Here is a 24,167-nt window from a genome sequence, read left to right as displayed (position 1 = left end):
TGCTGAAGTGCATCCTGCAGTAGTTGTCTCTCTCACGAACATAAGATCTATCTATTGCTATCAACAAAAGACACATGAAACATGGGTAACATTGAAAGCTTTTGAACGTAAAAGGATAGAAACAGATGTTGTAGGCAAATACTAGCCAACAGAAAGCTGGTGAATTTCCATTAATATCAGATGAAATAGTAATCCAAGAAGAATTGCTGGGGATAAGGAGAAGCCTGACAAAAGTTGAAAGAATAATTTTTCAAGAAGATAGAACAATTCCAAAGTAATCATATAACTTCAAATATATGGCCAAAATCAATAGCACTGTAGTGAGAAATTGACAAAATACCACGTTGGGAGATTTCAACACATTTCTTTCAGTAATTGGTAGATGACGCAGACAAAAGAATATATAGTAAGTACACGTATCTAAACAAGATAGTTAAAAGTTTGTTCTGAGATTGGAGAATGTATTCTTTTCAGGCACAAGGACAGTTTATAAAGCTTTGCCGTGGACCAGGCCGCAGAGTGGCTCTCAGCTGGTAGCGTACAGACCTCTTGCTCTGGCTGTAATGCAGAAATCAATGACAGCAGCAAAAAACTCACACGGTCGGAAATTTTACAACATACAAATAGCAAATGTGTAAAAAGGAAAAGCATAGTATTAAACTGTAAAGGGCTGGTACAGTTGAGAATTTTTTTTTAAGAATACTAGTATAAATTACTTTATGTCATTAAAGTTGAAAGCTTTAGGTGGACAATTTTCTAGAAAGGCATAATTTATTAAAACTGACTCAAAATTAACTGAAACCTGAGGAGACCTGTAACCATAAAGTGGTATTGATTCATAGTTTAAAAATCTGCCACTGACAAAAATCCTCGGGACCCATGTGCATTTACAGGTGAATTTTGCCAAATATTCAAGTAAACAGGAAATCCTCGTCCTACACGAAAGATCTAAAGAATAGAAAAAGAGGGAATATCCCCCAGTTCATTTTATGTGGCTGACGTAACCTTGATAGCAATGCCACAGAGACACATGAAAATGGGAAGCTGTGAGCTAATTTCCCTCATTAACGTAGACGCAGAACACTAGGAACAAGCAGCCAGCAGGTGCATGACAGTAAGTATTCCACGACTGAGGTCATTTATCCCTGGAACACACACATCTTCAGCTTTACAGAACCCGTTAATCTAGTTTGAGCTCCTCCAGTTGATTAAAGGAAGAGAAAACCTCTGATCATCTCAACAGATGCGGAAAACAAGGCATAAATTTCAGCGGAGAGTCGAGATCTGGTGCCTGGGAAGCACCGTGCTCCGTCTGCTGCACTGTGTGTGTCGAAAGTCAGAGCCCACGTCGTCCGTGTGACATGCGTTACCTTAGGGGGTGTGCTTCAAAGTCAGGAGTCAGACGGCTGCCCTCTCTGCTGCTTCTAGTCAGCATTTTGATGGCGGGTACTAACCCGTGAAGATGGGGAAAAAGAAAGAAATGGGTTAAAGATTGGAAAGGAAAAAACAAAACCATAGACTATGTGATTATCCACATAGAACACCCCAGTGACTTTACAGACAAATTATTAAAAATATGATAGGTCTTTTAGAAGATCATGATCAACAAAAATAGATACAAAATCAACAATAAAAAATTAATTTTGGGGCCAGCCCCAGTGGCCTAGTGGTTAAGTTTGGCGTGTTCTGCTTTGGCGGCCTGGATTTGGCTCTGGGCACAGACCTACACCACTCGTCTGTCAGTGGCTGTGCTGGGGCAGTGGCTCACATACACAAAGAGGAAGATTGGCAACAGATGTTAGCTCAGGGCGAATGTTCCTCAGCAAGAAAACATCAATTTTATTTCTGTAAGCCAGAGATCAGGGAACTTCCTCTGTAAAGAGCTGGATAGTAAATATTTTAGACTTTTGCCTGACACATGCAGTCTCTCATATATTCTTCTCCGGCCCTCCTTTAAAATTTTAAGTACCACAAGAGACACCAAAAATGACAAAACAGAGTCTTGGAAAAGATATTGGCAAAATAAATGGCTTAAATAGCATTGTTACTCAGACTATATAAACAATTTCTACGATCAGTATGAAAAACAGACAGCCTCGTAGAAGAAAGTGCATATAGGATATGAGAAGGTAATTTACAGGAGAGGAAAGTGAGTGAGCACCAAGCGTATGAAGCGCGTTCATCCCCCTAAGTAGTCAGGAAAAGTGCAAGTGAAACAACGAGAGAGCAGTTTACACCCACCATATTGCAGGAACTCGGAAGGTGGGTACTACCAAGTGTGGACAAAAAGAGCTCAAAGGGAACTTGGCTACACTGCTGAGAGTGTAAATCGGTACAGCTGTTTTTAGAGGGAAAGTTGTCATATCTAATAAGGTTGAATATGAGAACATCCAAGGACCCAGCGATTTCACTCCTAGATACTAACTCCTGGAGAGAGTCCCGGATGTGCACAAGGAGACACATCAAAGGGTGTTTATTGCAGCGTCGTCTGTAGTAGGAAAGTTGGCAACAAAACCAACGTGAGTTGGGAGAGTCGGCCGGCACACTGTGGTCGGGTCCGTTACTGTAATTCCTCGTAGGAGGTGGAATGGATGGTCAGAGCTTAGTGCACCAACACGGTTGAGGGTGGAAAACAAAGTTCAGTGGAATAAAAAGCAAACTGAAGAATGATACGGGCAGTGTGATAACATTTATGTAATTGTGAAATATATATAAGTAACAGTATAAGGATGCATATGTAGCTAAATTATAAAAACTGCATGGAGGAGATAAACAGAAAATTCATTACCCTTATGGAGGGGGGTGGGGAAGAAGGGAATGGTGGTCAAGAAAAGCGTAAAGGGGTTTAATCTGAATCTGTAACCCTTTGTTTTTCAAAAATCTGAAAGAAATCTTACAGATAATAAGATCTGACAAGAGTGGGTCGAGGCCCCATGGATTTTGGTTACACTGAACTCTGTACTTTTTATGTGCTTGACATGTTTCATAGTAACGTGGAATGTTTTTTAAATGTAATACTACATTCGTGATCAAATGAATGAGGTAGAGTGTTATTTTCTTTTAAAAAGAGGTTGTTCGAATCCCGTTGCTTCTTGTTCCCTTTTCGTACACTTTTAGCTGCTTCACGTGCATGAGATCTTCCTTGACTGTCACTACAATTGGGAGCTGGTCATCTGGTGCATCTCGTTAACACTTTTTCTCCTAAGATTTGTTACCCTCGGGTCAGAAACCAGTAAAAAATATAGCAATACCTCAATATTACTCACTGAACAGGTGAGCATGCATGTTTATTATGTTATAAATTAGTGTCTGTAATCTACACATTAAACTAAACGTTTTTGTTTACTTCAAGTTCCTCAGGGCCCTATATTATTAGATTAAGACCATTTGTTTTATAATTTGGTGGGACGCAGCCTCCCTTCAGTGTTTCTGCCTTGATGCAGGTTTGAACTCTCATCTTCTGTTTTTATGTCCCACCTTCACTTGAGAAGAAGGAAGCTCCATTTATAGAAATGCTGGATTTTAGGCCATTAGTGGGATGTGCTTGCTTTGCAGTGTAGCTGAGCCCTATTTGAATAAGCATGAATTTGTATTCACTAGAAAGGATAAAGCGTAGTCATTTTGATGGTTAACGTTATTTTGTATGAATTTGTTTAATATTTTCCTTGCCATTTCCTAGGAATTATTGGAAGAAACTTATTGCCAGTGAACTTGTTGAGTATTTTGATTTTGGAAGATCAGTAGCCCTGTCAAACGAGCTCAGTCTCAGGGAAAGGGAGAGGGGCTGGCAAGCGAACTGGTCCCCTCTCTGCTACGGTGCCTTGTCGGCCGGTGTGGCTCCGGGACGGAAGCGCTTCACCTTGTCAGTGACGCCCTCCGGTTTCCTTTCTTGTTTCGGCTTTTAGTTACATCTGGAAAGCTTAAATAGCAGTTATTACTTTCTTTATTATTGAATTCTAGAAGCTTATGGCAGGAAATTTGGAATATACAGTAAAGTACAAAGAAGAATATTAATATCACCTATAATCTCAATAACCAGAGAACAACCATTAATATTTTAGAGACTATCTTTCAATTCCTTTTAAAAATGAGTGTTTGTTATAATTTTAAGTATTTTTAATTATTTACCATTTTTTTCTTATGAAAGATAAACCTCTACTTGAAAATGGAGAAGAAACCCAACAAGAAAGAGGAACTGACACTAGTGAATAATGTTTTAAAACTGGCTACTAAACTGCTAAAGGTAAAAACAGAATTGAAACGGACGGGTGGAGAACGCACTGTCCTCACGCTGCATCTTAGTCTTCTGTTCGTGGAGCCCATCTTGTATTTGGTTTTCTAAATTATCTGAACTGTTTCCAAATTATATTTGAGCACGTTCACGCAGTTTACACTTTACTTCTCATTGCAACGCTAATAAAAGTAATCCAAATCATTTCAGTTTTGAGATTTTAGTATCTTAGAGTACTGCAGAGGTTAGATGCATCATTGGAAATTTTTGCCTCCTAGAACTTAAAATTGATTTCAAAAAAGATTTGATGTTACTTTGGAAATCTTTTCATTTTGTATTTCTCAGAGCAGTCTTCTGCTTGGCCTGAGGTAACTTAAAAAGTGGCAATATGTAATCATTGGAATAAATGTACCTCACCAACAAACGTTTACATTCTTAAATCATTTTTGGTAACAGTTGAAAAGAATATAATTTCAGTTCATCGGATCTCATAATAATAACCCTTTGGAGGTAATTTAATAAAATATTTTTACCACTATTTTGCGGTTTTAGTAATGCTTTTCTTTCTTAAAAGGAAAATGTTTTTTTAAATCTCAGTTTCTATAGCAAATTGAGTATAATTCTTAGAGTCATTTCTAAGTCTTCAGAGAATGGCATGAAGTCAGTTGTGTCTCAGTGTTGTGGTTAATTCTTCAGTCAACTAGAAAGTATTAAATGGGTACAGACTGCGCCTCACTGTGTATCAGGCGGTGAAAGGGTTGGGAAGAGGTGGTGGATTTGCTCGATGCATGTGTGGTGAGTGTCCTCAGAGTGTGGGCACCGTGCTGGACAGGACGAGGCAGTAACCCTGAGACTGACGAGCAGCTTCAGTCGCAGAGTAGAGAGAAATACAGAAATAACTAGAGTACAAAGCACAACAGTGTGATCCTTGCTCATCACACATAGTCTCCTGTCAGAAACCTGGGACTTAAGATAGATTGCTCCTTCTCTCTCACTCTTCACAGCCAGGAAATTCTCGAACCCGTTGATGCAACCGCTCAGCTATCTTCCCGTTCATCCCTCTTCCCTATCAGTACGCCCTGAGTCAGACCCTCCTTGTCTCTCGCTTGAGCTTCTGATACGTCGCTGCTTCCAGTCTCACTGCTCTCCACTCCCTCTTCCTCATGGCTGGCCCGCTGGTCCTTCTCACATGCCCCTCCCCTGACTCCGTCCCTCACTGCCAGTCTGCCAGTGCAGTCTGCCTGAGGAATGACCCTTACCTAAGCAGCTGGTTTTGTGAGTTCCTAGCATTTCTTCCCTTGCGCTTGGGTCCTAACAATGCTGAGCGATCCGTAGCGGTTCACAGGTGCCATGTTCTCGTGTGTCTTAGGGAATACCTGCTCTCCCCACCCTCTGAGTTTCAGGAGCACCTTCCTCTGTGGCCTGCTGCCTTTTATAGTGGGTTCTTTATTTGCATGTCTATCAGACTGTAAGGTCCTTCAGCCTGAATCGTAACTTCCCAGAGCCTAGCACAAGGCCTGGCATATAATAACAACTTTAAATGTTTGAATCAATCAATTAATTAATCCGTGTATTTGAAAACTGTCTCAAAGGGGAATTTTTACATATGTATTAATATTGGCAGAAAATTTGGCTAATTACATTTCGAATTCTTCTGCAAAAAGATACTGTTCTCTTTTAGTGTCTTCTCTTACACTGAACAGTCTACTCGAACCTCCTTGTAGCTACTAGACCAGCACTTGACTAGTCTTTCATTTGGGACAGAAGTTGGAGTTACAAATTTAGCTTACAGAGTTCTTTTAAAGGAAGTCACTCTCTCCTAAAAAAATTAAAACTATAATTACTTATTTCAAGTTTAACCAAGTTTATCCTTTCTAAAACTACGCCTAATTTGTAACCGTTTTTGAAGGTGTTTTTAAAACCGCTCATTATGTACTGCCCTGAGTTAGTGTCGCTGACCGTTGCTGGTGAGTCTGAGCTCGTGTCCCCTCTCCTGCCAGGAGCTGGACAGCCCCTTCAGACTGTACGGGCTCACGATGAACCCCCTGCTCTACAACATCACGCAGGTCGTCATCCTGTCGGCCGTGTCCGGCGTCATCAGTGACCTGCTTGGCTTCAATTTAAAGGTAAGGACTGGCAGGTGGCTTTTATTCCTTGGTGTCCCATCGCATTTTTGTGACTTTCATTTTACCCTAGCATTCTTTTCAGACCTCACATGCACAGGAACAGAGTCATTTTGATTATATTGTATAAAAGTAGTGAAAATAACTTCACATGTAATTTCAAAGAGTGATAAATATTCCTGGTTTATAGTTCTGATGGAACTCCTAACCTGGAACAGGATTCATTACAAATAGGACTCTCTTGTGTGGGATAAATGGAGGCATCTATTTTTACTCATATAATCTGAAGCTAATTTAGATGAGAGAAAAAGAAGATCCCTATTTCTTTTTTTTGCCAAAAGTTATATTAATTATCTATATAGCAAGGCATACATCCTCTAACATATGCACAGCTGTTAGTGAATACATACTAGAATATTCATATTAAACAAGTAGTATATGTATATTGTCACTTCCCAGTAAAAGAAAGTAAGAGAAATCTGATTTTCACGTTTTTATTTGTTTAAGATGAATTCTTGAAAAATAAGTGGATAAAGGAATTTGAAATGGTAGAATCTACAATCGTTTATGAATGAAATTCAGATGAAAATAGTATGTGACAAAATTTAGCAAGTGGCGATATAAAAAACTGGCCCTAATGGTCACTGCGTCTCTTACTTTTTCACTAGCTGTGGAAGATTAAATCATGACAACTCAGAGAAAAGAAGATGTGGCATCTTTTCCGGAACAAGAGTACCAGCCACGCTGCCTGAGAGCCGTCACTCACTCTGCTCCAGGAGCTCAGCCGGGAAGCGGAAGTGTTTACATCAGACTGTCTTGTGCAATCCTTATATTTATTTTACTTGTTCACTGTTTTTTACATTTATTTTAGTCTTTATATTTTATTCGTAGCATTGATGTACTTAGTTGTTGAAAGGGTGATAAAACTGATATCAAGATACTTGAGATCCTGGTAATTGCTCATAAATCATCGACAAAGTAACCAATCGTGACAATAGAAGCCATTGCTAAACACTGTTTCTCCATCAATGCCGTGAACTTGCCTTACTTGAGGAAAACTCCTTTAACTTTGGAATATTGCGTTGGACTCAGCTGAACACACAGAGCGTTTTCTTCGGTGAATCAAGATTCAGTCAGGGTTTCTCTGGAGTTGTCTCGGAACAATGCCAGGATCGACACTGATTAAGCTGCAGTTGAGGCACCCTTCAGTATTAATGTAGAGAGTGTCCCATACAGGTCAACAAGTGCTCTTGGATGGAGAAACTCTTAGTAGAGCAATAATTGTAAATGGTTCCCATACTGTAAGATATTTTGATAAAAATTAACTAGTAATAATTGTATTTATTTGAAACACTGGGCTGTTTGCACAGCTCCAGCTGTGCATGCTCAAAATGTGCACTTTTTAAAACTGTTACTTTTAATGCGTATCTTTCTATGGGCGATGTTCTAGTGTGCTAGGGCATGATACGGTATCCTTCTGAGTGAGGTTTCCACTCCTCTCACAAGGGAAGTGCCTATTGACATTACTAGAGTACGTTACGTTTACTCAAGTGGAATAATCTTCTCCCCATGGTACACTCTGGTGTATGCTGTTCATACCACACAGATGAACACCTTAAGAATAAGGTTACAAACCGATAAAGGACTCCTCTGATTGCTAGTTATAAAACAGTATCCCAATTTTCAGGAAAGACAGCTTCAGCTTGCAAATTTTGTCCTCTAAGCTTAACCTGGTACCATCCACACCCCCCCCCCCCATTATAGAAGGGCTATTTTAGATGCTTTTAATCTGGAAAGTTAACCCCCTTCCCCCGAAATAATTTGCCAAGTCTCCAAATGAGAACTTATCGTGTTGGCATATTAGGTAAATAGGGCGAATATGATGGTGTCTTACATTGGGCCTTGATTTTAAGTTGTTATATTTGTACAATCAAGAATATTTTAGGAATTACATGAAACATGAAATGTTTTTGGAGTTTTTTTTTTTTAACCAGGTGTCTAGTTTCTAAAACAAAGAATTTATTTGAAACAATCTAGAATTTTCTTGGTGCAAGATATACCATGTTGAATATCCTCACATTTTTTACCGTGTTTTAGGGAATTTAAAATAATGAATCGTAAATGATTTATTTGACTGGTGCAGTTGTAATCCCCGAGTCATAATCTTCGGGTCAGGAATGTGTAGAGAACAGAGCCCCATCCTGGTGCCGCTTTGCTCTCACCATTCCTCTTGACCATCCTCATTCAGACTCATCGTGTAGTGTATTTTCTTTCTGTAGAAAACGGCAAAAGCATTTTGTTTTGTTTGCCTGTGTTCTAATATGTTTCATAATGACCAAAGTGCATTCTGAGTTTTTTCAAGGAATGTATTACTGGAGCTTTAAGAACATACTTATTTTCTCATGTGAAAAATTAGGCTTTGTCTGATGTTTCTTCTTCCTCTATTGTCTAATGTTGAGGTTGTTTTTAAGAATTATATTTTATAAACTTTTTCAAAATAAGGTACATACCTATACAGAACTTAACATTTTGCACAGAATATATCAAATATATTTTGAGAAAAAAGTACAGCATGAGTTCTGTTAGGAATAAAAGAGAAATTATTGTATCTCACACACACAAAAATACTTATTCAGAATGGAAATATTTTTGAGAAAAGTAGCTGAGTATACTGATTTAGGAAAATGCTTGTTTTGGATTGAAGTTCATTTTAACTTAGAGTTGGGAGTTGATTTATTGAGTACAGTGTACCTCTCAACACCTTATTAATAATATGTTGAATTATGTCACTAATGTGGGCAGCAGAATACTAATAGGAAAAACTGGTCATTTTAAACGGTTTCAGAACATAAATGGAATTGTCTTCAAAGGAGAAAAATTGACGTTGCTGCCTTTAAGAGTACCATGAATGTAAGAAGTGGAAAGAATTGTAACATATGACGTAATATAGAAACAGCAGTACAGAGGTAGAATTGTGGCAGATGTGGTGTGTTAACTGTGGTTTCTTTGCCACATGTGTTGTATTTGAAAGTTTGAACAGCAATTTTAAAATAAAACATTCTATGACTGACAGTGTTAAACTGGAGGTGTTTTTTAAGAATTTTCAAGTCGTATACATTTCCATGGTAATTTTTTGTTTACTATAGCATAAACTTTAGTTGTAACTGTTAGATTTGAGGGGAATGGAAATAAATTTTTTTAAAACTTCCCAACACGTCCCCACCCAGTGCTCCAGCCCCACAATCGCCCAGGGCATGGCGCAGAGAGAGAGGTGGCAGCTGGTGGAGCCCCATGAGCACCCGGAAGTCCACATGGAGAGAGGCAGCAGTTGGGGGAGGCACGCAGCTGTAAGAAAGTGCCCCTTCCCCCACCTCTCGCTCCAGTCCTGCGATAGCCCAGAGCTCCACACAGGGAGAGGAGCAGAGGTGGGAGAGGAGCAGAGATGGGAGAAACACAGGGAGAGAAGAGCAGCCTTCCCCCTGCCCAAGGCTCCAGATCTGCCATCAGCCAGAGCATCTCACCCTGAGAAAAGCAGTCATTGGCCGGAGCTTGGGAGGCCCTGATCATGCTGGGCCGGAATTCACAGCTCCTGAGCCCCACCCAGTGTAGGCACGTGGCAGCAGCAACCAGATAACACCATGCGGAGCCAAAAATCCACACCATTAAGCAGTATGAGAAAGTATATTAAATCTCCAGACCAGAAGGAAAATGACAAGGACCCAGAAACCAACCTTGAAGACACAGAAATCCATAACCTAAATGACAAAGAATTCAAAATAGCTGTTGTAAAAAAAAAAAAACAAGTTACAAGAAAACAGACAAATTAACGATTTCAGGAGTTTCTTCACAAAGGAGATGGAAACCATAAAGAAGAACCAATCAATTGTTGGAGATGAAAAGCACAGTGGATGAGGTTTTTAAAAATCTAGATTCTGTAAACAACAGAGCTGGCAGTGTGGAGGCCTGAATTAGCAATTTAGAGGCCAGTACTATAGAAATGCTTCAGTGGGAGGAGAAGAGAGAACTAAGACTAAAAAGAAATGAAGATGCTCTCAGAGAAATATCCAACTCAATTAGGAAATGCAACATAAGGATTATAGGTATTCCAGAGGGGAAGAGAAGGAGAATGGAGCAGAAAGCTTGTTCAAACAAATATTAGCAGAGCACTTCCCAAACCTGGGGAAGGAGGTGGAAATCCACAGGAAAGAAGCTACCAGAACTCCCAACTAGGTCAACGTTTAAAAAGACCTACAGCAAGGCATATAGTAGAAAAACTGGGAAAAGTCAATGACAAAGAAAAAACATTAAGGGCAGCAAGGCAGAAGAAAACTTACAAAGGAACCCCTATCAGGCTTTCAGTGGATTTCTCAGCAGAAACCTTACAGGCTAGGAGAGAGTGGAATGATGTATTCAAAATCCTGAAAGAGAAAAACTTTCAGCCAAGAATATTCTATCCAGTGAAAATACCCTTCAGATATGATGGAGAAATGAAAACTTTCCCAGATAAATGGCAGCTAAGGGAGTTCATCACCATGAGACGCCCCCCACCCCATACACACACGCACGAAATCCTCAAGAAGACCTGCATACCTGAGAAGAAAAAAAAATTAAGAAAGGGGCTACAAAGCCCTGAGCAAGGAGATGAATAGTGAGGCAGTAATCAGAAAATGGCAACTCTCTCTCAGGTCAGGTTGGTAAACATTTAACTTTTACGTGAAGGATAAAGAAAAGGAAAACACCAAAATAAAAATAATCTCATCATCTTCGCCACAAACTCACAATACAAGATGGAATAAGATATGACAAAAATAACTTAGAAGGGTAAGAGGAAAGTGGGCTATCTCATCTACAAGATTTTTTATACAAACCTAACGGTAACCACTAAACAAATAATTAGAACAGAGACATAGATGATAAACAAGGAGAAAATGAAGAAAACCAACATAGAAAACTACCTAACTGAATTGATAGTCTGAAATACACAGGACAAGAAACAAAGGAAATGCAGAAGAACCAGAAAACATGAGATAAGATGGCAGTATTAAGCCCTCATATATCAATAATCACTCTAAATCTAAATGGATTGAATTCTCCAATCAAAAGACACAGAGTGGCTGGATGGATTAAAGAACCAGACCCAACAATATGCTGCCTCCAGGAAACACATCTCAGCTCTAAAGACAAACATAGGCTCAGAGTGAAGGTATGGACGGTGATACTCCAAGCTAATGGCAAACAAAAGAAAGCAGGTGTTGCCATACTTATAGCAGACAAACTAAACTTCAAGATAAAACAGGTAAAGAGAGACATAAAGGGTCAGTATACAATGATAAAAGGGACTCTCCAGCAAGAAGACACAACACTTATTAACACTTATTAATAATATCTAGGCACTCAACACAGGAGCACCAAAGTACATAAAGCAGCTATTAACAAACCTAAAAGGAGATATTAGCAAAAACACAATAATAGTGGGAGACCTCAACACCCCTCTTACTTCAATGGACAGATCATCCAGACAAAAATTCAACAAGGAGATAGTGGAATTAAATGAAAAACTAGACTACATGAACTTAATAGATATATAGAGAGCACTCCATCCAAAAACAGCAGAATATATGTTCTTCTCAAGCACACATGGCACATTCTCAAGGATAGACCATATATTGGGAAACAAGGCAAACCTCAATAAATTTAAGAAGATTGAAATCATATCTACTATCTCTTCTGACCATAATTTTGTGAAACTAGAAGTCAACTACAGGAAAAAAGCTGGGAACAGAACAAAAATGTGGAGACTGAACAACCAATGGGTCATCAAAGAAATAAAGGGAGAAATAAAAAAGTATTTGGAGACGAATGAGAATGAAGACACACCACACCGACTCATATGGGATACAGCAAAAGTGGGCCTAAGAGGGAAATTCATAGCAAGATAGGCCCAGTTGACAAACAAGAAAAAGCTCAAATAAATAATCTTAAACTACCACCCAAAAGAATTAGAAAAAGAAGAGCAAACAAAGCCAAAATTCAGCAGAAGGAGGGAAATAATAAAAATTAGAGCAGAAATAAATGGAATTGAAATAGTGTAGAAAGGATCAATGAAACAAGAAGTTGGTTCTTTGAGAAGATAAATGAAATTGACAAACCCTTAGCCAGACTCAGGAAAAAAGAGAAGACTCAAATAAATAAAATTAGAAATGAAAGAGGAGAAACTATAACAGATACCACAGAAATACAAAAGATTATAAGAGAATATTATGAAAAACTATATGCCAACAAACTGGACAATTTAGAAGAAATGGATAAATTCTTAGACTCTTACAACCTTCCAAAACTGAATCAAAAAGAAATAGAGAGTCTGAGTAGAAGAATCACAAGAAAAGAGAGAGAAACAGTTATCAAAAACCTCCCCCCAAATAAAAGTCCAGGCCCAAATGTCATCTCAGGAGAATTCTAATAAACCTTCAAAGAAGATTTATTACCCATTCTTCTCAAACTATTCCAAAAAATTGAGGAAGACGGAAATTCTATAAGGCAACATCACCCTGATCCCAAAGCCAGACAAGGACAACACAAAGAAGGAAAATTACAGAGCAGTGTCAATGATGAACATGGATGCAAAATTCCTCAACAAAATATTGGCAAACCGAATACAGTAACATATTAAAAAGATCAGGGGCTCGCCCCGTAGCTGAGTGGTTAAGTTCGTGTGCTCTGCTTTGGTAGCCCAGGGTTTTGCTGGCTTTGATCCTGGGCGCGGACATGGCACTACTCATCAGGCCATGCTAAGGTGGCGTCCCCATGCCACAACTAGAAGGACCCATAACTAAAATATACAACTAGGTACTGGAGGGGTTGGGGGAGAAAAAGCAGGAAAAAAAAAAGATTGGCAACAGTTGTTACCTCAGGTGCAAATCTTTAGGAAAAAAAATCATACACCATGATCAAGTGGGATTCATACCAGGGGTGTTCATACCAGGGATGGTTCAACATCCACAAATCAATCAATATGATACACCACATTAACAAAATGAGGGGGAAAAACCACCTGATAATCTCCATAGATGCAGAGAAAGCATTTGACAATATCCAACATCCATTCATGCTAAAAACTCTCAATAAAATGGGTATAGAAACAAAGTACCTCAACGTGATAAAGGCCACAGATGACAAACCCACAGCCAACATCATGCTCAATGGGAAAAACTGAACGCCATCCCTCTGAGAACAGGAACAAGACAAGGATGCCTGCTCTCACCACTCTTATTCAACATAGTACTAGAAGTTTTGGCCTGAGCAATTAGGCAAGAAAAAGAAATAAAAGAAATACAAATAGGTTCTGAAGAAGTGAAACTCTCACTGTTTGCAGACAACATGATTTTATATATAGAAAACCCTAAAGAACACATTGGAAAACAATTACAAATAATCAACAGCTACAGCAAAGTTTCAGGGTACAAAGTCAACTTACAAAATTCAGTGGCATTTCTATACTCTCATAACGAACTAACAGAACAAGAACTCAAGAATACAATCCCGGGGCCGGCTCCATGACTGAGTAGTTAAGTTCACTCACTCCACTGCAGCCCAGGGTTCGGATCCTGGGCGCAGACATGGCACCACTCTTCAGGCCACATTGAGGCGGCATCCCACATCCCACAACTAGAAGGACCTGCAACTAAGATATACAGCTATGTACAGGGTGTTTGGGGAGATAACAAACAATAAAATATCTAGGAATAAATTTAACCAAGGAGATGAAGGACTTATACAAGGAAAACTGTAAGACATTACTGAAAGAAATCAATAGTGACATAAAGATATGGAAAGATATTCCATGCACATGGATTGGAAGAACAAACGTAGTTAAAATGTCCCTACTACTAAAAGCAATCTACAGATTCAATGCATTCCCAATCAGAATCCCAATGACATTCTTCACTGAAATAAAATAAAGATTCTTAAAATTCATATGGGGCCACAACAGACCCTGAATAGCCAAAGCAATTCTGAGAACAAGAACAAAGCTGGTGGCATTGCAATCTCTGACTTCAAAATATATTACAAATCTATAGTAATCAAAGCAGCATGGTATTGGTACAAAAACAGGCACACAGATCAAAGGAACAGAATTGAAAGCCCAGAAATAAAACCACACATCTACGGACAGCTAATCTTCAACAAAGGAGCCAAGGACATATAATGGAGAAAAGAAAGCGTCTTCAATAAATGTTACTGGGAAACCTAGACAGCCACATGAAAAAGAATGAAAGTAGATCATTATCTTTCTCCATACACAAAAATAGACTCAAAATGGACCAAAGACTTAAAGATAAGACCTGAAACCATAAACCTTCTGGAAGAAAAGATAGGCAGTACGTTCTTTGACATCAGACATAAAAGGATCTTTTTGAATGCCATGTCTACTCAGACAAGGGAAACAAAAAATAAACAAGTGGGACTCCATTAGACTGAAGAGCTTCTGGAAGGCAAAAGAAACCAAGATCAAAATGAAAAAACAACCCACCAAATCAGAGAAAATATTTACAAATCATGTATCTGATAAGGGGTTAATCTCCATAATATATGAAGAACACACACAAATGAACTACAAAAAAAAACAACCCAATTAAAAAGTGGGCAGAGGATATGAACAGACATTTTTCCAAAGAAGATATACAGATGGCCAATATGCATATGAAAAAATGATCAACATTACTGATCATGAGGGAAATGCAAATCAAAACTACTCAAAGATATCACCTTATGCCCATTAGAATGGCTATAATCACCAAGACAAAAAAATAACAAATGTCGGAGAGGTTGTGGAGAGAAGGGAACCCTCATACACTGCTGGTGGGAATGCAAACTAGTGCAGCCACTGTGGAAAACAGTATGGAGATTTCTCAAAAAATTAAAAATAGAAATACCATATGACCCAGCTATCTCATTACTGGATATTTACTCAAAGAACTTGAAACCAACAATTCAAAGAGACTTAGGCACCCCGTGTTCATTTCAGCATTATTCACAATGGCCAAGATGCAGAAGCAACCCAAGTGCCCATCGCCTGATGATTGGATAAAGAAGATGTGGCATATAGACATTCAGTGGAATACTACTCAGCCATAAAGACAAAATCGTCCCATTTGCAACAACATGGATGGACCTTGAGGGTATTATGTTAAGTGAGATAAGCCAGACAGAAAAAGACGAACACTGTATGGTTTCACTCATGTGGAAGATAAACAAACTTATGGGCAAAGAGAACAATTTAGTGGTTACCGGGGGGAAGGAGTGTGGAGGGTGAACACAAGGGGTGAAGGGGCGCACTTATATGGTGTCTGACAAATACTAACGTACAGCTGAAATTTCACAATGTTATAAACTATTATGACCACAATAAAGAAAAACTGAAAAAAAACCTTCCTAACATTTCAGATTTGTTATGATTCTCAGAACGTTAAAGAATAATACTATGTACACAAGTCTTTCATCACCAAAATACTATGACATCATTAATATTTGTTTGCTTCTTTGTCTGTATTTAAATACAGATAACTGGCTTTAGCCTGGGGTATTAAGACTCATTGTCAGAGGGATAGCAGTGGTTTTAATCAAATGATTTTCCCACATGAATTCAGCACGAGATTATGGTTAACAATAAGATGGGTAAGCATTCTAATATTTCTATCGTCTGATTGGTACAAGTGTTCATATGTCTTAAATTACTCGGTGACTATTAATTTAAGTACACTTTGAAGTTACTTTAAGCTTAGAATTGGCCTTTGGAATGAATCTCCCTTCAGATTTCAAAATAGAGCAATAATGACTGGCACCTCTTGAATTTGCCACTTCACCCAGAACACTAGTTCTCAACCTTTTTTCTGCCAAGCCTATATGCAGGATGCCATAAATGCTTGTCAGCTCTGGCTTGCCACAGTGCTTACTCCCTGGGGAGCAGCCTGCTGTCTAGGAGGTTGTATGGGTATACTTTCAAAAAAAGCGTGCCCCAAGCAATTTGTAAAATTTGTCCCACTCGTCACTGCTCGCCACCTTGAGAATTACTGTCTTAAGATCAGGAATTTTATAGAATGTAAATTCCATGAGACTTTAATTGCATTCACCACTGTATTCCCAGCACATAAGTCGATGCCTGATACATGGAGAAATCTCACTCTATTTACTGAATGAATGAATGAGTGGATGGATGGATGGATAGAGTCAAATAGGACCTTTGACACCACTTAGTTCAAAGTCTTCATTTTACCAGATAAAAAAAAAACAGGCAACAAAAGAGGCTCGCCCAAGGTTGTAGAACTCGTTAGTCAATGATAGAACCCACACTCTCCTTTATTCCCTTTGAAGGTACGTTCTGTAATAGTCTCCGTACCTCTTGACTAACCAAAATACTTAATCATAGGAAAATATTCTGGAGAGGATAAAGATATTGATCAGTTATCTGTCCATATTTGTCGTGAGGTCATACGTAAACTAATAAGCCTTGGCAATAGGAAAGTCAGAATCCATTTGACATCTCCCTACTCAGCTCGGCAGCGTGGCCTGTTGGCAATAACATATGCTCTGGAGTCAGACTTGTTTTACAATCTGGGGCAAATCACTCCAACGCTGTGAGCGTTGGTCTTCTCAGCTGTGTATTACTGACAGCGATGCCTATCTTCAGGGCTGTTAGGAGGATTACTGAGATAACATACGTAAAACACCTGGCCCGGGAACTGACAGGTTACTGGTTGTGCAGAAAGACCGGTTCCCCACCTCCTTCAAATAAGTAATGGCCTAGGACAGTTAAAAATGTCCAAGCTAAACCACTCGTATTACATAAGATGTCATATGCATCCCTCCCGGATGAGAGACGTAATTAAGAATCATGCTTCCTATAAGTTATCATCCATGAGGAATTTTTACAAGGAGGTGACATTTAGTTCCTTTTCTTCATAAGCAGCCATGCTAGAATGTGACGGGAAGTTTTCTCATTCTTTTGTAAGCCTACGTATTATATCCAATCATGAACAATTTTGCTAAATTGTCAGGTGCATATTCCATTCGTGCCTTTTCGGTATTGGGTCTCTGTCTCTTTCCTCTGTGGCTGCCTCACTAATAAGACCTTCGAGTCTTTTAATCTTCTGCCTGGTTTCAACCCTCAACCTTAAGTTGTCTGCCCACTGTCCACGGTTTGAGTTGTTGGTGAACATCTTGACTTTCTACACATTGCACTTAACAAGATACCACTGGAACCTCTGAGTCCTCTGTTTGGCAATGTTTTTGTTTTTTGATCAATCTCTTGTCCATTTATTCATTCCCTACAATGGCTCTCCCAACCGTCTTTTATATCCTCAGGCTCCTAATCCCTCTCGTCCTATAACCAGTGGCATTTTTTCTCTAACTTGACTGAGAAGACAAGACTCACGTGTGCATGCTGTCCCCTTCGCCCTTCTTCAGCTCCGTGGAGGAGCTTCTGCTCTCTGAGGCCAGCTCGCCTCGGGGAGCTGGATTCTGTTCCTGCCTCCTACATGGGATATGCCGTCAGTTTTCTCCTGCTGCCATCTTTAATCGTCTCCTTCTCCGATTTTTGTTATAAACCATCTAAATTTCAACGAGAGGTCCTTGAATCTAGTCTGAGAGCACTACTTAAGGTTTGTAGGCTGGATGGAAGCATGGTATGCTTGACGGCACCGTGAGGGCTGCCCGCACTGTCAGCCCTTGTCTGTCTGAGCAAAGCGGACCGTTGCTGCTTCCTGTTCCTCAAGCTTTGTTGGACTCTATCCTTTTCTCTCTCGGCCACAGCTGAATGGGTCAGTGATTGGTGGCCCGCCCTACAACAGCCGGGCATTTTATGAGCCTGTGAGTGACCTGTGAGACCAGCTGGCACGGGAGCTCGCCCAGTAGAGGCACTCCATCCTGGAAGGTGACCTGCTGACCCCGTCAGGGTCTCTGTCACTGCAGGTGTGAGGCAGGACCCGTGTAAGCACGGAGAGGCGCTAGACAAGCAGAGACCTAAAAGAAGCCATGAAATAAGCAAAGCCGTAAAGTAGACAGGAGGCAGTGATAGTGGAGAAGGGAGAAGAAACTAACAGAAACTTCCCCCAAACTGGCAGAGGCAGAGACACAGTGAGAGCTCGTCAGGCCGTGCTGTTAGTTCCTGAGAGCTGGACTCAGGCTTCTGGTAACTTCATCTGTGTCCCGAATCGGGAGGCTGGATGTCCCCATTCATCCCTATGGTAAACTTCTCACCTGAAGTAACGAGAGGATGACTCTCAACCTGAACTGACCTCACACATTTGGCCGGCTGTTTAATCTTATTAAGCCCGTTTTCTTCTCCAATCGGCTCTCCCGTGTGTCTTTCTACTGGTGTCTATTTAAGCGTAGTACCTGGCTATCTCTGCTGTCTCCCCTTCCAGCATCTTTAGGCCTCCTGTGTGTACAAAATCGTTAGCAACCTCAGTGCTAAGGGTTTTGCTTGTTCCCTCCTTTTTATGACGTTCCTCAATTCTGGGTATTCAACAGTGATCTGAAATTTAAATTAGTTCCTGTTTTCTTTTTTGTCTTTTAAAGCTAAATCCATCTCTTACTGCTAAATTTACTCATCTGTCATCAAACAATCTCCTTCGGCAGGTTTTCAGGAGTTTGGTGTGGTCTTAGTCAAATTCTCATACAAGTTTTGATCAATTATTTGTAGATGGGAATTTCTGGCTTTTCCAACCCTGGTCCTAAGAGTTGTGCTTTAAGGCAAAGTAAACTTGTCAACAAAGGCTATGACCCATTCGCATCCCTTGGGGTATGAACCCGGTGTTTGCAGCTGCATTGACTTCTTGTTGCCTGGAAACGCAGGCTTCCAGCAGGCAGCTTTCCTGCCTTCCGTTGATACTCTTCCTCTTGGTCTCAGCCAGCACTGCGGGGTCAGGTGAGCGGTGTTGAAAGCTTCTCCTAACGTGAATTCTGTTGTCTGGGGGAGGGCGTTAGGGTAAGAGGTTAGTCTGGGAAGTATGGGGAACAAACCGAGTACTTTTAAAATTTCGATTTTATTCAGTTTTTCTCTCATCCATTCCACACATTGTTTTTGAATATTACTTGGTACTGAGCTAAGTGTCGCGATATAGAAATGAAAATATAGTCCCTCCCTTCGTTTAACATGGAGGCTAGGAGGGGATGCAGTCATGCAAACAAATTACAGTTTGGGGAGGCTGCATGCTGTCAAGGATTTGCCAGTGTAAGTGTCACATGCAAGCAGTCTCGTATGGCGGGAGAAAATGACGCGTGGAGGCAAGGGGTGGAAGATAATGCTGGGAGAGGACTTTGTGAAGCCAAAGAATTTGAATTTTATCCTTGAAGATTACAACTGTCTCATCCAGCGCTGGCATGGTGTAGTTGCTTGGCGAATACTTAATTGAGATGTCACATTCTTCACGAGGACACTTAGTGAACATCTCCAGTCGGAGAATTATTATTATTATTTCTTTTTGAGGAAGATTGTCCCTCAGGTAACATCTGTGCCCATCTTCCTCTACTTTATATGTGGGATGCCTGCCACAGCATGGCTTGATAAGCGGTGTGTAGGTCTGCACCCAGGATCCAAAATGGGCAAACCCCAGGCCACCAAAGCAGAACATGTGAACTTAACTGCTGCGCCACCAGGCCAGGCCCGAGAATTAATTTTTTAACTTAAAATTTTTGTACATGGGGACATCACCAAGATGGCGGTGTGAGTAGTCTTCTTTGTCTCTCCCCCCTCGAATCTAAACTAATTGGACATTCATCGCTTAACAAAGGATATCCATATAGCATCTCAGGACACCTGAGAGACCCGTGCTGCTATACATCGGAAGGTGGACGGACTTCACCCCGGGAGGAGGTGGAGATAGGTGAAAACTCTCAGACCCCGAGCCCCAAACAGCCTAGTACCTGCAAGCGGCTTTCTTCCAGCGGACTCCCCTGTAACATCGCCACGCACCAAGGGCAGGAGTGTGTGCACACCAGAGGAGCGATGGTGGAAACAGGTGACTACAGCCCTACCTAAGCCCCCCATGATTACACCTAAGCCCAGGGGGAAACTCCAGGGTCCCACACTGGTGGCAGCAGGGAAAGCCTCTACTCAACATTAGCAGAGAGGCCCCGCACAGATCCACAACGCCGGGAGGCTCCCAAAGAGAATCCTGAATGGGGCAGCAGCCCGCCAGCTGCCGCCGCCGGTCTCACAAACTCCAGCTGTTGCCCAGATGGGGAAAGGGGCTCCCAGAGATCTCCTAGGAGAGGACTGGGGCCGGGTGGAGTTCCAGCGGCCGGCTCCGTGGCCCAGGGGGAAACTCCAGGGTCCTGCTCTGGCAGCAGGGAAAGCCTCAACTTGCCATTAGCAGAGAGGCTCCACTCAGCATTCAGAATGCTGGGAGGGTCCCAAAGAGGAGAATCCCGGGCAGGGCAGCAGCCAGCCAGCTGCCACAGGACTCACGGACTCCAGCTGTCCCCCAGACAGGGCAAGGGGCTCCCAGAGATCCTGGGGGAGAGGACTGGGGCTGGGTGGAGTTCCAGCGACCTGGCTCCATGGCCCAGGGGAAACTCCAGGGTCCTGCACCAGCAGCAGGGAAAGCCTCTACTTGCCATTAGCGGAGAGGCCCAGCCCAGCATTCAGAATGCCAGGAGGGTCCCGAAGAGGAGGACTCCGGGCAGGGCAGCAGCCCGCCAGCTGCTGCCGGACACACGGACTCCAGCTGTCCCCCAGATGGGGCAAGGGGCACCCGGAGATCCTGTGGTAGTGGTCTGGGGCTGGATGGAGTTCCAACAGCCCGGCTCCGCAGCCCAGGGGGAAACTCTACAGCCTCACAGCAGCCTCAGCAATAGCCTCTGCACAGCACCAGTAGAGAGGCCCTGCCCAGCAATCACAAGGCTGGAAGACCCAGGGACAAAAGTAGCATAGCTAGGTGAGCTAACCACATAATGCAGAAGATGCCCATAGCTCTGCTGTGACCTATAGTGGACAAGTGAGATTTTGTGGGCTCCGACAGTGACAGAGCTGCAAATATAGGTGATCCTGCTCCCGGCCACTGGGAAAGCCCATAACACTGCTGCAGACCCTAAGGAGGGAGCATGTCTAGGTGGTCTGCAACAGAGGCACCAGCAGCCTGAAGCCCCTTTGCGACTGCCCCCACAGCTGAAGGGGGACCCCACAGGACCACTGTGACTACGAGGAGGGGCCTAGGTCCAGTTAGTGAAAGCTGATAGGGTTCCTGGTCGGTGGAGTCTAAACAGCTGCTCCCCTGCCACAGCAGTAGAAACAAGTGGAAGCAGCGACTAAACTCTATCTCTATGCGGAGGCACAAATCCACACCATCAAGCAGTATGAAAAAATATATTAAATCTCCAGAACAGAAGGGAAATGACAAATACCCAGAAAACAATCCCAAAGACAATGAAATATATAACCTAAATGACAATGACTTCAAAAACAGCCATTATTAAAAAACTCAATGAGTTAAAAGAGAATACAGATAGACCCTCAATGAGTTCAGGAGCTATGTCACAAAAGAGTTTGATACTATAAAGAAGAACCAAACAGAAATACTGGAAATGAAGAACACAATGGAGGAGATTAAGAAAAATCTGGACTCTCTGAACAGAAGGGCTGATAATATGGAGGACAGAATTAGCAATTTGGAAGATAGGAATATAGAAATGCTGCAGGCAGAGGAGGAGAGAGAAATAAAACTAAAAAGAAATGAAGAAACTCTCTGAGAATTATCTGACTCAATTAGGAGGTGCAACATAAGGATTATAGGTATCCCAGAGGGAGAAGAGAAGGAGAAGGGGGCAGAAAGCCTGTTCAAAGAAATAATGGCTGAGAACTTCCCAAACCTGGGGAGAGAGATGGAACTTCATGTGACAGAAGCCAATAGATCTACAAACTTTATCAATGCAAGAAGACCAACCCCAAGGCATATAGTAGTGAAGCTAGCAAAAGCCAACAACAAAGAGAAAATACTAAGGGCAGCCAGGCAGAAGAAAATAACCTACAAAGGAACCCCCATAAGGCTATCAGCAGATTTCTCAGCATAAACTTTACAGGCTAGAAGAGAGTGGAATGATCTATTAAAAACTCTGAAGGACAAAAACCTGCAACCAAGAAATACTCTACCCAGCAAAAATATCCTTCACATACGATGGAGAAATAAAAACTTTCCCAGATAAACAGAAGTTAAGGGAGTTCATTGCCACAAAACCTCCTCTTCAAGAAATGCTCAGGAAAACCCTCATACATGAAAAATCAAAAAAAGGAAAGGGGTTACAAAACCAAGAGCAAAGGAGATAAGTAGAAGGACAACAACAGAAAGTAGCAGCTCTCCATCAGAACAGGTAGCAAAAGCTAAATAAAACATTAAAGATAAAAGGAAGAGAAACACCAAGAATAAATATAACCCTGTCATTTTAACCACAAGCTCACAACACAAGAAAGAAGAGGAAAAAAATCTGACAATAACAACCTAGAAGGGGAAGAGAAAAGGGATGGAACATTTTAATTCAAGGAAATAAGAGGCTATCAGAAAATGGACTATCTCATCTATGAGATGTTTTATACAAACCACCTAGTAACCACTAAACAAATAACAAGAATAAAGACACAAATTACAAATAAGAAGAAACTCAATGCAGAAATTTACATACCTGAAGTAGTAATCCAAAAATCATGGGTTGAGAAACAAAGGAAATGCAAGAGAATTGGAAAATAAGTGATAAAATGGCAGCAGTAGGCCCCCACATTTCAATAATCACTCTAAATGTAAATGGTTGAACTCTCCAATCAAAAGACACAGAGTGGCAGGATGGATCAAAGAACAAGACCCAACAATATGCTGCTTCCAGGAAACACACCTCAGCCCCAAAGACAAACACAGACTCAGAGTGAAGGGATGGAAGACAATACTCCAAGCTAATAATGAACAAAAGAAAGCAGGTGTCGCTATACCAATATCAGACAAAGTAGACTTCAAAGCAAAACAGATAAAGAAAGACAAAGAGGGATGGTATATAATGATAAAAGGGACACTCCACCAAGATGACATAACACTTATAAATATATACGCACCCAACACAGGAGCACCAAAATTTGTAAAGCAACTCTTAACAGCACTAAAAAGGAGACATCAAAAACAATACAATAATGGTAGGGGACCTCAACACACCATTAACACCAATGGATAGATCATCCAGACAGAAAATCAACAAGGAAATTATAGAATTAAATGAAAAATTAGATTAGATGGACTTAATAGATATATATAGAACACTTCATTCAAAAAAGCAGGTTATGCATTCTTCTCAAGTGTGCATGGAACATTCTCAAGGATAGACCATATCTTGGGACAGAAAGCAAGCATCAATAAATTCAAGAGGGTTGAAATAATATCAAGCATCTTTTCTGATCATAATGCTATGAAACTAGAAATCAACTACAAGAATAAAGCTGAGAAAGGGGCAAAAACGTGGAGACTAAACAACATGCTACTGAACAAACAATGGATTATTGAGGAAATTAAAGAAGAAATCAAATATTATCTGGAGACAAATGAAAATGAAAACAAGCCATACCAACTCATTTGGGACACAGCAAAAGCAGTCCTAAGAGGGAAATTCATTGCAATACAGGCTCACCTCAATAAACAAGAAAAATCTCACATAAGCAACCTCAAACAACACCTAACAGAATTAGAAAAAGAAGAACAAACAAAGCCCAAAGTCGGTAGAAGGAGGGAAATAATAAAAATTAGAGCAGAAATAAACGATATTGAAACAAAAAAGACAGT

At 40.9% G+C, this 24,167-nt stretch overlaps 1 protein-coding gene across 9 annotated transcripts in view; it reads left to right on the top strand.

Annotated features, from left to right (window-relative positions):
* PHTF2 (putative homeodomain transcription factor 2) overlaps nt 1-9,434 on the top strand; it is a 119,823-nt gene extending 110,389 nt beyond the window's left edge. For all 9 annotated transcript variants that reach the window (XM_070617005.1, XM_070617009.1, XM_070617010.1 and 6 more), the window contains 4 exons: nt 3,118-3,273; nt 4,148-4,243; nt 6,232-6,357; nt 7,023-9,434. In XM_070617005.1, coding sequence (XP_070473106.1) covers nt 3,118-3,273; nt 4,148-4,243; nt 6,232-6,357; nt 7,023-7,043 — 399 coding nt within the window. In that variant the 3' untranslated portion in view covers nt 7,044-9,434. The remainder of the gene's footprint in view (nt 1-3,117; nt 3,274-4,147; nt 4,244-6,231; nt 6,358-7,022) is intronic.
* Nucleotides 9,435-24,167: the final 14,733 nt, after the last annotated feature.

This window comes from Equus przewalskii, chromosome 4 (genome assembly GCF_037783145.1).
Source record: "Equus przewalskii isolate Varuska chromosome 4, EquPr2, whole genome shotgun sequence".
Classification (NCBI taxonomy): domain Eukaryota; kingdom Metazoa; phylum Chordata; class Mammalia; order Perissodactyla; family Equidae; genus Equus; species Equus przewalskii.
Note: the sequence above shows the minus strand (reverse complement) of the source record. Positions and strands in the feature narration are given on the sequence as shown.